We start from the raw sequence: 14,904 nt of genomic DNA, 5'->3' as shown, positions 1-14,904 counted from the left end.
AGCTTTCACAAGAAAGAGCTTTAGTTTGTGGCAGGGGTTGTTTGTCAGTCTCTGGAGGCAGGGCTGTTCATTCTGTGTGCCAAGAAAATTCAATTTTTGCTCTCAAAACTAAAAGCATATATCAACAAGATGCATGCAAATCTGCTTATTTTACATCAATCTCCATTTGCATGCCTTTTCTGGAAACTAATGTTTGAGTTTTTGCAAAATTTGGAATTTCTTGTCAAGGAGCGGTGTGGCAGCAGGAAGAGAGAAACGGATAAGCAAGGGGCAGTAAAAGTATATAGGTAAGAGAACATGACCGGAGACTGAGGGGAGGGGCAGGTAGCTAAACATGGCATCAAAGCTCTGCCCTGGAGGATTGGAAGTACTTGCAGACATTGTCTTCCTAGCTTTCTTTTGTGTCTCCACAGCAATGAGGGATAAAAACTTGTGCTTTATATATATATTTAAAGACGAGCTCAGAGATTCAGGAGTAGAAATATGACTAGAATTCTATGTGGGTTGCACGCAACCAATCTTTAAACAGATTGTGGTCAGTCCTGGTGCATCATGAGTAGCTTCCAGTCAGCATTGGCTAACCTTTTCCTAACCCTCCGAGGGCTGCATGCCAGCAGCGGATGTGATCAGAAGTGTGCATGGCCAAGTTATACATGTGCGTTCACACAAACGTACACACACTCAGCATGCATACACATTCAGACCTACTCCTCACCCCAACACACGTTCAGGCAGACAGATAGATAAACAGACAGGTCCTCTGAGTGGCAGTATGGCTGCGGGGGGTGGCAGGGAGAGGAAAATGCTCTCTCTACTTACCTTTCAAAGACATGGGTTATGGCTAGGAGGAAACGGGAAGGAGCACTGCTGCTTTCCTGAACACAGACCTCCCATCTATAGCGGTGTGCCTGAGAGAGAAGTGGTGACTTTCAGGGGTGAGAAATGATTTGGTGATTCCTGTCAACTGTATCTGTACAGCTGACAAAACTCTAAAGAGAACATGTTGGTTTATGTCTTATCTTGGGATCTTACGTAGACTGATAGCAGAGCAGGTAGTAATGAGAGATTTTGTGGTTATGGATGCTCATTCAGGGTTGCAGTCATTAATAAGAGGCATTTTTGGAGAAGGATATAAAACTTTAACAATTGAGATAGAGACACACTCCCCTTTTGTGTATCTTAGGAACATCATCCTAAGTCTACATCTTTTGGAGAAGTGGTACCTTATGTAAAGTAGTCTTACCCCACCTAGTGCCCTTCAGATGTTGTTTGACAACAGCTCCTCTAATTCCTGATCATCCATCATGGATGGAGTTTTGCTCCCAAAATCTGGAGGGCACCAACTTTGGGAAGTCTGCTATAAAACAAGGATACTATTGGGTATGGAATGGCGGGCTGGTCTAGTCTCACAATTTTTTAAAAATTCCCTCATTCTCCGTTTGTATTTGCAGAGGTACTCAGTGATGAAGATAAGCTGAAGATGAGCAAGATCAAAAAGAAAATGAGGCAAAAGGTACATACAGTAGAACAGGACAGTGTATTCTTGGTGGGAAGGGGTCACAGTATTCTCGCCCTATGCAAGAGGGGGATGCTTTTGGGATGAAAGGAGCATTTCCCAAGCTGAAGGGGTGAGGTGGTGGTGGGGGGTGATGAGAGCTTCCTTCTTCAGTTGCCAGTAAGGATGTGTGTGTACCCCAAGACAAACATTCCAAATTGTGCACCCAAGTCTGGAATATCTCTAAGTCAGTTGGCATAACACTGCTTTCACATTTTAAAAGGATGGATTTATTTATTTTTTGGCAAAGAATTTGAATTGCATAAAGGAATGTAGAAAAAAAATTACACGGGTTTGTATTTTAGGGACAGGAAAGCAAGGAATAAGTTTCCCACTGCTTGTGCGCTAATTTGATGTGATTCTAGGCATTTCTCTACAGCCAAGAGGGATAGAAGCATTTACTCACAGCTGAGATGCTCAGAATGCCAAATCCCACTATTGATTGTGTGATGAATCTAAGCAGTGTGTGAATGTATGCTACCCTAGTTAGCTGTGGAGCGGGGCATTAAGGGTCTATCCCTTGGGCTTGGCTGGAAGCTCCAGCTGGTGCAAAATGTTGTGGCTGAACTCTTGGTGGGGACACACTACCAGTTCATAACTGCAGTCCTTAAAAGTTTGCACTGACTGCTTGTATATTTCTGGGCAAGTTTAAGGTTCTTTTATTAATTTCCAAGGCCCTTAACAACTTGAGTCCAGGATACTTGAAGGACAGCCTGATTCCTTATATCCCTACCTGATCACAAGATAAGCAGGGGAGTCTCTGTTATTGATCCCTCCTGGCTCAGCTGCTATCCACTAGGAGCCATGTTTATTGCGGGCCCAATTCTGTGGAGTTCCCTCCTAGCTAAGATCAGACAAGCCCCCTCTCTGTTGAACTTACAGGTTCTTGACAAAGAGCTTTCTATTCAATTAGATATTTTAAGTAAGTTGTGTGAGACTTCTTTTAGGTTTTTACCTGTGGATTTTACTGTTTAAAACACCTGTTTTATTATTTGACTGATGTGTTGTCAGTGCAGTGATGCATTTCTTTACTGCTTTGTAAAGCACTTGGAAACCACATTTATAGTAAAAAGCAGTCTATAAATATTGAAAATAAATTAATGAAATATAGGAAAAGAATCTCCTGGTTAAGCCAAAAAGCAGTCAAACTTTAATTGATAAATGTTCTTAGTAAATGTTTTGGGAGCTACTACTGTAAAGACAGAGCAATGGCTTTCCCCTTCCCCTTAGGTTTCTTCTTTTTGAGTGGATTCTCTCCTTGACAGAATTCCTCATGCTTATTTTTTTCCATAGGTGCAAAATAAGCAGAGGCAAGAGGCCAAGGCACTCAAGCCCAAAGAGGTCAAGGCCAAGGAAGTAAAAAAGAAGCCGAAGGTGGGTCAGAAATGGCCCTTTGAAAAGTTGGAAGGTTGGCAGGTCCTGAATAATTGCATGTAAACCTTGCCATGTCTCTCCTCCTCTCCAGGTAAAGAAGGAAAAGAACAAGCCAGAAAAGAATAAGCCAGAGAAGCTGAAGGAGAAGGCAAAGCTGAAAGAAAAAGTGAAGCCCAAGGAAAAAAAGCTGCCAGTACCAGCCAAAGTTCCCCGAAAGGTGGATAAGAATCTTCTAGCTCGGCGTCAGGAAGAACGACAGCGGCAGCAAATGATTCTGGAGGAAATGAAGAAGCCCACTGAAGATATGTGTCTAGGGGACCACCAGGTGCATAGAATTGCTTGGCTATTTAGAGGTTGGGAGACAGCCCCCTATTCCATTCGTTTGATTATTTATTTAAATCAGTTTTTATTTTTTTAAAAATTGTATTGTAAAACGAACAAACAAGCTTGGAAAAGAACATATAGCGTCTCTGCTTTCAATTCACAGTGTCTTTTTCACAGTTTGTTTATTTTCGGTGTGAGATACTATTGTCATAGGCATTGGGGGAAAGAGGGGAGAGAGGTGGGGACATAATGATCTGATTGAATAATGATCTTACTGGCTAATGATCTATTGCATAATGCTTGTGCAGGGATTTTTGTGTCAGCCTCACGTGGGTAGGTCCTTTATAAAATTATTTTTGTTGGCATTGCGAGGGATTGGGGGGTCCGGAGGGAGGTTGGTTGGTTGCAGTGTGGTTTGGACAGTCTTACGAAAGTTGGGATGGATTGGCATTAAGGGTAGAGATGGGGAAGAAGAGTCATGGGCAAAGGTGGGTAGAGAAAGCTGTGTAGGTAGTTGAAGCCCTGCCAACTGATGAAGGAAGCCCTAAGCATCTCCTTATTTTCTAAACGTCTGCCAGACTATTAACTATCCTGTACAGCTTTGGCTAGAATTACATGATACGTAAAAGCAGAGCCACTATTAAAAATAGCAGTTGAACGTTTAATTCCTACCTTCACCTCTTAATATCTAGAGGAGCTTGCCAGTGTTATGAAGTCACAGTATGGTATGTTTCTGTGCTGCATGCTAACAGTAGCAAATAATGCAGCATAGAACAGTGCACCATGCCTATACCATGCTGTTCCAAATATTATGAAGGGGAAATTTTCAAACCTGTAGCAGCTGTGTGTTTATTGTAACATGAAAGTCCTCATCCCTTACCAAGACACTCCCGCCCAAGCAACCCTATTTTGTTGTGTAGCATCAGCTTAGGGGGTCTTCTGGGTTTACCACAAAATGATATCTGGCACTGAAACTGAGGCGGCGACTCTGGCTCAGATGTTTACATCTCAGGATGCCAGGTTTCTGCACCAGATTCCTTAATTGTACCAATACTAAACAAACAATGCATTTTTGTCTAAATATGTGAGCCTTTCAGTACTTTCCTATATTTGCTCAGTTGAGACACTTGATTGTCTCACAACATTGTTCTGTCACCTATGGCCAATTATAAGACTTTAGCGTCTGATGTAGTGTTTTGTCATATATTTACTGGGTTGATCATTTAGTTCTTCCCCAAAAGGCTAGGATTGTCTGAGCTATTCAGTTCTATCTCACTGAGGCACTAAAGTATTTTTCTGTGGCATTTGAGTTCTCTGTATCTATTCATGTTGCTGAATGGACTTGATCTGGTGGAATTTAATATAGTTTGAGACAGGGAAATCTGGGCACCTGGCTTTGGAGGGCTGGCAGGCTTTCCACACTGGGAAAATGTTCTCTGATTTTCTACCTTGTTAGACATTGTATATTATCAGCCTTTCATGTGGCTGAGTTGCACTATGAGCAGGGCTAGCTATTCTGCTAGATCACAAGTCTGTACTGATGCTCTCTGTACTGATATTTTGTCTTTCCCAGCCTCTTCCAGAATTTTCTCGCATCCCTGGATTGGTTTTGCCCAGCCATGCCTTCTCAGACTGCTTAGCCATTGTGGAATTCCTACACAACTATGGCAAGGTGCTGGGCTTTGATGTAGCCAGGGAGGTCCCCAGTCTGAGTACGCTGCAAGAGGGCCTCTTCAATGTAGGCGATAGTTTGGGTGAAGTGTTAGACCTCCTGGTGAAGCTGGTGAAGGCTGCACTGTATGATCCTGGCCTCCCTCCCTTCTGCCAGGTAGGCCCATGTATGCATGTTCTGGGTCACATCAATCTGCATGTTTGAATATAAGAAATCATATGGACTGAAGTACTGGTGTGAAAACGGAATGGGTTTGTAGTCTGGTGCATGCCGAATATTCTAATGGTATAATCAGAGCTGTGTGTGTGTGTGTGTGTGTGTGAGAGAGAGAGAGAGAGAGAGAGAGAGAGAGAGAGAGAGAGAGAGAGAGAGAGAGAGACATAGTTTAGACAACCCCCCCAATTTTGCACCAAGGAAAATTGAATACATTTGCACAATTTCTCTTATTTTTGCATATTCTGAGTTCACTATGAGGAAGGGCAGCAAACTGTGCAAAGCACTGAAACTCTGCCCCAAGCACCGAGAATCTGTTTCAACAAGCCCTCTTTCTTCTGAGATGTTAGTAGGCATTGCCTACACACTTTTATGCAAACGAAAAGCTCAGAAAGCTAGAAAAACATTGTATATTTTTAATTGAAATGAAAGCTGAGAGTCTCAGGAAGCTGCACCCAATACCACATTATGCAAGTTTCCTGTTCTCCCGTGGAATTGTGGTATACATGCAGGCCTGACTATTGTGGTTTTTTCCTGTATCTACTTTGTGAGTAGGATGTAGACTAGATTGCTGTCTATGGAGGATAGGAAGAAGCATCATTGTCAGGGATGCTGGCTTGCTATAGCTGCAAGCCTGCTGCTAGTGGCAGACTATGGCTTGCAGTGCAGGTTCCTGAGAATAGAATTTTTCATTTTATTTTATTTTTTAAAAAGAATGCTTCTAGCATTCAAGGTTTCAGGGAGAACTTAAAAGTTGCATGGAATTATCTGCTAAATATTTTTATGAGAGGGAGTTTGGAGGGAGGCTTCATTGATCATGGTGTGAGATCTTCATGGCTCTTTTCCTCCCCAGTGATCTATTTGCATCTGTTCTACTTATTGCCATCAATTCTATCTAGCCCTATGTAAACTTGCACTTTAAAGGGTCGAGGGAGGCAGCTTAATCAAAATTCTGCGCCAAGAGAAATTGTGTGAAATCTGAAACCTGCAAATTGGACGTATTAGCACATTTGCCTGTTTCGCTTAGAACCGTTGTTCTAACCATGGGGCAGTCTCAATACATTATGGACCCAACACATATTGCCAGCCATACTCTTGTTCTATTATTTTTTTAAAAAAAGAACAGTTTAGAGTTGACATTAAGGTGGTGGAGGTGGCTAATTATTACCCAGTTGTGAACAGATCACTCCCTAGTGAGGTTTGGCTTGGTGGGAGTAGTTTTCTCCTACAGGTGGTGGTAGTTTTCTGAAAGAGTCTTGAATGCTGTGCAGGATGTTCCTGTTGGCATGGCAGACACATCTTGATTATTGTCCTCTCCTTTCTTCTGCCAGTCGCTGAAGATCCTCGGCGAGAAACTCTCTGAGATAAGCCTGAACCGTGACACTGTGTCTGAGATCCTTCGCTGCTTCCTCATAGCCTATGGGGCAGATGAGAACCTATGTGACTGCTTGCGCACTAAACCCTTCCAGGCACTAGCCCCTGACAAAAAGGCTGCTGTGCTGGCCTTCCTCGTCAATGAACTTAACAGCAGTGCCCTTATCATCAAGTAAGTGGTGGTAGCTCAGGCAAGTTGCTGAGTTGTGTCTCTCATGGCCATATGTATGTGACAGTCTGAGCTCATAATACGTAGATATGGATGGGGAGGCATCCTCCCCCATGATACTATCTTACTCTCTTGAGCTGAGAGAGGAAAGCAAGCAGAGGAGCTAGATGGTTCAGCATATCTTAGATGCTTAGTGACCACAGTAAGGTTGCACGGCTGTAGACAGGGACTATCTTGTTCATTGTTGATTTTATGCAAGCTGCACTGGGAGCATTATTTGACTGAACATTGGGGTAAAAATGCTGTTAAATAAATAGATAAATGGTTTTGTGCACTTTAGCATGTGGCCACCCAGATAGCACCCGAGCTTTGTGTAGAAAACGTGCTGAACAGAGAACAAATTGTTTTCTGGGAAGATACCACTGGGAACAGATTAGAATAGTATTGGACGTCCAAATGTCCCTACATAAGCTTTGCATGTCTGCCTTAAAGAAATGAGTGGCTGCCTTACTCTTCCGCTGACAGATTCTCTTGTAGACTGGACTGTGTATGTGTAGTGGGGTGGGTAATGGATCTTGAATGAGCATTGTGCATATATTGATTAAAAGGGAATCTTTTCCAATTCTCTGCGGTTGAACCCCACCCCACTTCTCTTTCTAATTTTTTGTTTAACTCTTGCAGTGAAATTGACAAGACCCTAGAGAACATGTCTAACCACAGGAGAAATAAATGGATCATTGAAGGAAAGCTGCGCAGGTACATATCCATGGATTTAGTTTTGACCCAGTGTAACCAGAAAGCTCAGTGGGTGTGGGAGGGGCACTTGAATGAAGAGGGCTGAGATCATTTCACTCTTATAGTTATTTAAATCAAGTAATGTCTGGTGGTGTGGAATCTTACTATAGGAGCCAAAGTGATTATTGATTGCTTTATTTTCCACCTTCTTGGATTTACCAGAGGATTTCCCCTCTGGTTCTCCTCCCTTTGGTATGTGGGTCACCTAAGGAAATAATTCCAGATGGCTAGTAGTTGTGCATCAGCTCATGCAGGCGCAGTAGCTGGATAACACTTGCCCTGAGTCTCAATCCCAGAGTCCCTCGCTGTAATGTATTGTGTCCCTTTTCTCTCCATTACCGGTGCCTTGTTGTTGCACTGTAGGTTAAAGATTGCTCTAGCCAAGAAGACAGGACGCCCCGAGTCAGAAATCACAGGCTTGGAGGAAGGGCGGTGGCGACGGAGCTCACGCATCAATGAAGAGAATGAGGACATGGAAATGGAGGAGGAGAGAAGCAGAGCATGCAGGACACGGAAAGACAATGAGGTAGGTGAAGGTGTGAGCGAGTAAACTGAGAAGGGCGTATGCAGTGTCCCTGAATATCTGTTCTAATAGCAAAGTGCAGGTTTGAAGGGAGCAGTGTTGGTCATACGGCATGAGATGCAGGACAGTTTGAGCAATAACCTTTATTGGACCAACTAATTTTATTTTATTTCATAAAATTTATACACCGCTTGATTGCAAAAAAACCTCAAAGCGGTTTGCAAAAAGATAAAACAATAAAATCAAGAGAAATTCACAACCATCCTTGAAAACATATAAAAGTTAATATTTTAGAACAGATTTAAATTGCCTCTGCTTTCTAATAACTTCAAAGTAGTGTGACCCTTGGTAAAAATCATGTTCGGCCATGGACGTTGAGGCAGATCTAAGCTTGTCAAAACGACCAGTTCTTTTAGCAAGGTGCAAGGGTCTTAAGAAGTGAGTCTTATATTCTCTGTGTTGGCTTTTGTAGAATAAGAGGGCTCCCCCCGTCTCTTAGTGGATTTTGCAACTTCATAAGTTGCAGCAGCTGGATCCTCCCTTCCGCTCATCACTTCCCACTTTCTTCTTTCTAGCATCTTTTTTAATGTATCCAAAGCAATTCAGCCTAGATTTTCTGGGAAACACGAGGGTTTGGCTCTAAGTTATCTTCTTTCTTTCCCAGCACGACACTCCGGTTTCCAGTGTGCCTGAGCTGGAGAGACAAATTGAAAAGCTTTCCAAGGTAAATGCTTGTATTTGAAAAGATAAGTACAGAATGGAAGGAGCTGTAGTAGCAGCTAGACTTTAAAGTGTATATTGGGGATTGTCAGTAGAATAATCAGGGCGGTGTGTTACTCTTTGCTGTGGTAACCAGAGCTTTGCACAGGCACTTTATAACACATGGTGCTCTTACTGGTCTCCTTCTTGCTGCAGCGCCAGATGTTCTTCCGCAAGAAGTTGCTCCATGCTTCACAGCTGCTACGGGCTTCATCCCTGGGGCAGGATCGATATCGACGTCGGTATTGGGTGCTGCCTCACCTAGGTGGGGTCTTCGTAGAAGGTTGTGAGGTTTCAGCAGGTATGTAGAGCCTAAGATGTACAAAGGCTAAACTACTTGGGGCCATGATAGTTGAGGAACTCCTGTTCCTATATCGTCCTGACTGAACATTTAAGTTCACCTGTGGTGAGGGGCTCCTTGGGAGCTATACATTATGTGAGGATGTTGGAGAGAGCCTTGGAATTCTCTCCCTTCGCCCAGAGGCCCAGGAGGCACCAATGGCGGCTTCTTTTCAGCGCTCAATAACAACCTGACTCTTTATGCAGGCATTTGGAATGTACTGGTGGCATTACTGAGTTTGGGGTCTGCCTATTAGTTTATTTTACAGTTTATTGATTTGCGATTTTATAGTTCCTGTTTTATCGTACAAATTGTGGTTTTTGTTAATATGTGCCTTGCCCTAATAGTTATTTTATATTATTTTTATTTATCGGTTTGCTTTTTTATTATAAAGCAAGAGATGGCACTGTAGATCCCGGTCTGACGAGGAAGAACCCGTGTTTCTTGTGGTGTTCCGTGTTTTTTTTTTGTGGGGTGGCTCCCTCCTCAGAACTTGGGGCCACAAGGATTGTTGCAGCTGGCAAAATAGATCAGAATTAATGGGCTAATTAGAAAGAGCCATGGGGCACCTCAGAATTTGGGGCAAAAAGATCAGAGTAGAAGTGGGAAGTGGAGCCAGGATGGTTGTATGTCTGTTTTTAAATCTGTGGGCCACATATCACTTTTTAAATTGAAATGCCAATTTAACTGAAGTTTGCTGAGGGTGCAGAGGCAGCACGGGATATATTTGGATGGGTGGAGTAATTTAATAGGGCATTATATCTGCGAACTAAATCGCACTTTAGACTTCAGCTGTATATAACATTTGACCAATGACTCCCTTGTTGAAAAGCTGATGCTTGATCTTTCGGGCGCTAGCTGCTTTTTCTCTCATTGTTCTACCCGCTCAAGAAAGCTGCACCCACACCCACAAATGATTTGAATCAGTGTTTATCTTGCAGTCAGGGGGTGGAGGCAGGGAAGATAATTTCCAAAAGAGAAAAGATCTGCTGTACCTGTGCTTGCCTCCTTCACTCCATACAGAGATGAGGAAGCGGTGGCCCTTTAGGTGACATTGGACCCTCCCAACTCCCATCATCTCTAACCATCAGCCATGCTGCTTGGAGCTGATGGAAGAGCATCTGGAGGGCCACAGGTTCTCCCCGCACCCACCCCTGACATTGTATTCTTGAGATAAGTTTTTAGCACCATCTTGTGGCGAAACCTAGGGAGATATCTTTTTTGTTGCCTCCCAAGCAGCTTCCCCTGAGACACCCAAGAACGTGCCAGAGAAGGAAGAGGTCCTGAAGGAGGAAGAACCTGAGGCATTGCCCATCAAACAAGAGACCACTGAGACTCCACCGGTTACTGATTATGTAAATGGCACAACTTCTTGGTCATGGAGCCGGCCGTGGAGGGACAATATGCTGCTGCCTGAGTCGTCGGAGCCCAAGTTGCCAGAGCCCGCCCCCATGTCTGTCAATGGATTTTTGGAGGATTGTGTGCCCATGGGCCAATCCCAGCATGACCTCAGCCAGTCGGCCTTCCTGTCCTGGCTCAGCCAGACACAGCAGGCATCCTCTCTGCTCAACAGTTCTGTGCTTACCCCAGACAGCAGCCCTGGCAAAGGGGACCCGTTACCCCCAGATGAGCTGCCAGACTCTGCCGCAGAGGATGAAAGTGCCACAGAAACACAGGTTGCCTGGTTCAATCTGCTGCCCCGGGCACCCTGTAATGACTCTCCAATTACTACCTCCGTTGAACAACCCTCTATAAAAGCTGCCCCCCATACCTGCAAGCCCCCGACCAGGGACCAGTCAAAGGCCTCGACCCGGCAGGTGAGTGTCATCTAGAGACCTTTCATTACCAGGGAATGCAAGCTCCAATTCTGATCTTGCCTGGGTCAGTGGAGGAGCAAAGGACATGGTGCCTGCATTAAGACAAGGAATTGAATGCAGGGCCTTGACCTGCATCCTGGGGACAGTTCCCTGTGAGTGGTCTGTTTCCATGTAGCAACTAGAGCATGGGGTTGGTGGTGGTAATGCTATTTCTGAATTGCTTTGCATTTCTTATCTGTTCAAGGTAGGAACTATCAGACAGGAAGCTGTAATGTCAGGAAACTACTGTTCATAGAGAATCGGACAAAAAGTAATAGATTAGAATTCAAGAGGTAGTTTTAGAGTTGTCATCAGGAAGGATTTCCTAACCGTGAAAAGTCATTTAGAATGAGCTTTCTCGTTGAGTGGGTAGATCTCTTCCTGCGAAGCTTTCAAGGCAAAAGTGGAAGTGGCATCTCTCAGAGATGCTTTAGGTTATAAGATTGTCCTGCCTCAGGACACAACTTGGTATAGATAAACTATAACATCCTTTGTTGATCTCATTGTCCTCTATCTCGTTATCCTCTTACCCTGCTAATATACACCATTCCCTGGTGCCTTCCACTCGTATATAATAGCTAGCAATAAGACAACAAATGACTTCAGATAAGGTAGTAGCTGAGTTTTTTCAAGCCCACATAGTAACCTATAAGTGTTGGCATGATTGAAAAAAACAGCCAGGCAGCTCCTTGAGCAGATGGCAACTCCACTAGAAGATTGACTTTAAAGCCCTGTTAGAGCTCATGCCTTGTCTGATGCATCCTGATCTTTCCCTCTTCACAGCTGAATGGCCTTTCCACCGCCAGCCCAGCATTGCCACAACTGGCCTCCACCCCTCTCCATTCCAGCTCCAGGATTCACAGTACTTGCTCCTCAAGAGCCAAGGATGTCCCCGTTAAAGGCCAGGAACCTCTAGGGCAGCCGAGACGGCGGGGGCGCCCCCCTACAAAACTCTTCAAGCAAATTGAGCAAAAATATTTGACACAGTTGACAGCACAGCCTATACCTCCAGGTGAGGGAAACCTGCATCTCCTTTTCTTCTGTATAATTTGTACTATGTGCGTACTCTGAAGTTATTGATACTATGGTTTGGAAAAGGATTGTGAGGGAAGATGAAATGGTTTGCCATTTGTAAGAAGACACGACTGAGAATCCGCCATGAGTGACCATAGGTATCTCCTAACCCCTGGAAGCGTCACCCCACAGTGTCTTCAGTTTGTAGGACCTTGTAGAAACTGCCAATGCAGTTTCACGTTTTCCCCATGAGGACTAAAAAATCTGTTCTTAAGGACAACCCCCTCAAGTGCTGCACTAGATATGGTTGTCTTTCACATTACTTAAAGGCTTCCTGAACCGTGAAAGCAGCTGATGTGCAGTTCCTTGCGTGCATGCTGACCTGACACAAGACCCAGAGTGCAGCATTTGGGAGCTAACAGGCATGCTGTGCGGAAACGGTGGCTTATTCAGTGGCCCCAGACTCTGAGCTGGTTCCCCTCCCCCTCCCCATTCTTCTCTTCCTTGCAGAGATGCAGAGTGGCTGGTGGTGGCTGCAGGATCCAGAAGAGCTGGAAGCCGTGGTGCAGGTACTGCACCCACGAGGGATCCGCGAGAAAGCCCTGCACAAGCACCTTATCAAGCACAAGGAGTACCTACGGGAGGTGTGTGCCCGAGCTGCCAATGGTAAGAACTTCTCATCGTATGGCTGGAGTGAGGCAGGGAGCCACGTTACCACACCCCTAACTTCTCTAATGGACTCTTCTGCTCTTCCCACCTAGATCCCATCTTCCATACCCATCCTGAGGATTCCGCCCACCCTGTCTCTCAGGAAACCTTGGCCCAGTGGTCGATGGCTGAGCGGGCCTTTGAGGCAGACCTGTCTGTTCTGCAGTGGGTGGAGGAGCTGGAGCAGCGGGTACTCATGGCTGATCTACAGATCCGAGTAGGTACCATGATCCAGGGTAGGCTGAGTCCCTCCTGATAACTCTTCTTATTATTGTGGGTGGGGTGGGGGATGACCTCACGTTGTACAGATCACCCAGGGGGGTGCCTGCTAATCTCCAGATCTGCCGTAACAATTTAAAACATACATTCAGATCTTTTCTTGTTTCTGGAGTTGGAAATGACCCAGGTCAACTTAAAATCCTACCTTGGCATTTCCATTCTTGCATGTGGGCATTACTCCCCAGCTGGCACCTTTGCAGCTACACTGCCCTGCAGAAAGCTAATCAATTTGAGAGCAAAGACTTCTCTTTTTTTGTTGTGGCACCTTTAGAGGTCCATGTACATTGGCAGCACCATATGATGATTCAAGCTTCTTCGTTGTGATGGGCTATCTTAAGACTGTGAGTGTTCTGGTACATGGGGGCTCCTTTGCACATCTGTGCCAGAGGCACCATCATTATTTGGTGCAAATATTTTTCATTGGCAACAGGAGTAGCACAACCTTGAAAACTGTGTACCTGCAGGAACTGGTTTCGGTTGGTACATGGAAAGAAGATTCACAAATGCATCTGAGGTTCCCAGAGTGTATCACAGCCCCCTCTTCTTCCTGCCATGCCCTGATCTCACGTTTTTGCTTTCCACCCCCCCCCCCCCAGGGCTGGACAAGTCCAGAACCTGATTCTGTTCGGAACGACTTGCAGTACTGTGAGCATCAGCTGGAGCTTCTGGAAGACATCACCATAAAAAACCGGCGTGAAGGACCAGCTATGAAGCGTGAAACCACCAACCCTTTAGACCTAGCTGTGCTTCGCCTGACAGAGCTAGAGCAAAACTTGGAGCGGAGATACCTCAGAGAGCCCCTCTGGCCTCCTCACGAGGTGGTGGTAGAAAAAGCTTTGCTGAGTAACCCCAGTAACCTTGAGCTGGGTACCACAGAAATGTAGGTGTATTCTTTTACTGTTGACTGAATTGCCAGGGCCTTACTCCTAATGAGAATCAGGGTTGTCTCACTATTTATAAAAAGCTTTTTTTATACCTTTCCTTTTAACCCAGGGACTCCTAAATCAGTTTACATTAAAGTAAAATAGTAAAAACCCACAGGAACTAACATTTAAAAAACCTCTTGTGGAAATGGGAGAATATGGACTTTGTTGGGGCAGGAGTCTTGATCAATTCCAGGTCTGATTGCATTGAGAAGATACTAAGATGAAAGGAAAAAAGCTGCTGCTGTTGGTTGTTTTGACATGAGGCTTTTTAGGCAATAGAAAGTGGTAAATGTGTGCATTGCAGCTAAAGTGAGAAATCTGGTGAATGTTGACATTCACCAGTAAGTCTTACGGTTTTACAAGGCCCAGCAGGAAATGTCAGAAATCTTATTGGCAAGAATCTGTTTCTCTCAGGCCTGAGGTATGATAAATATCCTTTTTGCTGCATATGATGGAAATGAGAATGATTTGAACTTAAGGCTACTGACATTTAATCCTGTTAGATTTCCTTTTGGGCCTACTTAAGTCTTTGAGGCTTAACAATAAATGTCAAAGTTCACCAGATTTCTAATGTTTACCTAGCATGCTTATGAGCTAGGCGATGATGGACGTTAATGAGAACGAAATATAACAGGGATGTAGATGGTTTAGAGCAGTAAGATTCTGATCCAGAAGCTATAGATTCCCCTGACAATTCCATCCTGGAGCTTCAGATGATGCACCAAAGGCCTGCCATCTCTCACAGTATGTTTCCATTTGGAATGGCCCCAAAAGACTCCAAGTGAAGAATTTCCTTTGCTGGGCAGGGTTGACTTCCCCCCCATCGTAATGGATTGCTATTTTTGTCTTCTGCAGTTCCTACGAGATCACACCGCGGATGCGAACGTGGCGCCAGACCTTGGAGAGATGCCATAGTGCAGCCCAAGTTTCTCTGTGCATCTACCAGCTGGAGCGTTCTGTTGCCTGGGAGAAGTCCGTTGTCAGAGCGGTGAGGAAGGAGCACTGGGTTGGGGGTAGGAAATA

General features: G+C 44.7%; 1 protein-coding gene across 1 annotated transcript in view; it reads left to right on the top strand.

The window, feature by feature from the left end:
- The window catches only part of BAZ2A (bromodomain adjacent to zinc finger domain 2A), a 40,459-nt gene that overhangs the window by 17,819 nt on the left and 7,736 nt on the right, over positions 1-14,904 (top strand). The window contains exons 8-22 of the mRNA XM_081896652.1: positions 1,454-1,513; positions 2,849-2,929; positions 3,021-3,254; positions 4,827-5,081; positions 6,470-6,684; positions 7,363-7,437; positions 7,840-8,002; positions 8,664-8,723; positions 8,915-9,059; positions 10,338-10,915; positions 11,738-11,966; positions 12,479-12,634; positions 12,730-12,893; positions 13,552-13,835; positions 14,737-14,869. Coding sequence (XP_081752778.1) covers positions 1,454-1,513; positions 2,849-2,929; positions 3,021-3,254; positions 4,827-5,081; positions 6,470-6,684; positions 7,363-7,437; positions 7,840-8,002; positions 8,664-8,723; positions 8,915-9,059; positions 10,338-10,915; positions 11,738-11,966; positions 12,479-12,634; positions 12,730-12,893; positions 13,552-13,835; positions 14,737-14,869 — 2,832 coding nt within the window. The remainder of the gene's footprint in view (positions 1-1,453; positions 1,514-2,848; positions 2,930-3,020; positions 3,255-4,826; positions 5,082-6,469; positions 6,685-7,362; positions 7,438-7,839; positions 8,003-8,663; positions 8,724-8,914; positions 9,060-10,337; positions 10,916-11,737; positions 11,967-12,478; positions 12,635-12,729; positions 12,894-13,551; positions 13,836-14,736; positions 14,870-14,904) is intronic.

The sequence above is a fragment of the Podarcis melisellensis genome (genome assembly GCF_964234715.1).
Source record: "Podarcis melisellensis genome assembly, chromosome: 2".
NCBI classification, from domain to species: domain Eukaryota; kingdom Metazoa; phylum Chordata; class Lepidosauria; order Squamata; family Lacertidae; genus Podarcis; species Podarcis melisellensis.
Note: the sequence above shows the minus strand (reverse complement) of the source record. Positions and strands in the feature narration are given on the sequence as shown.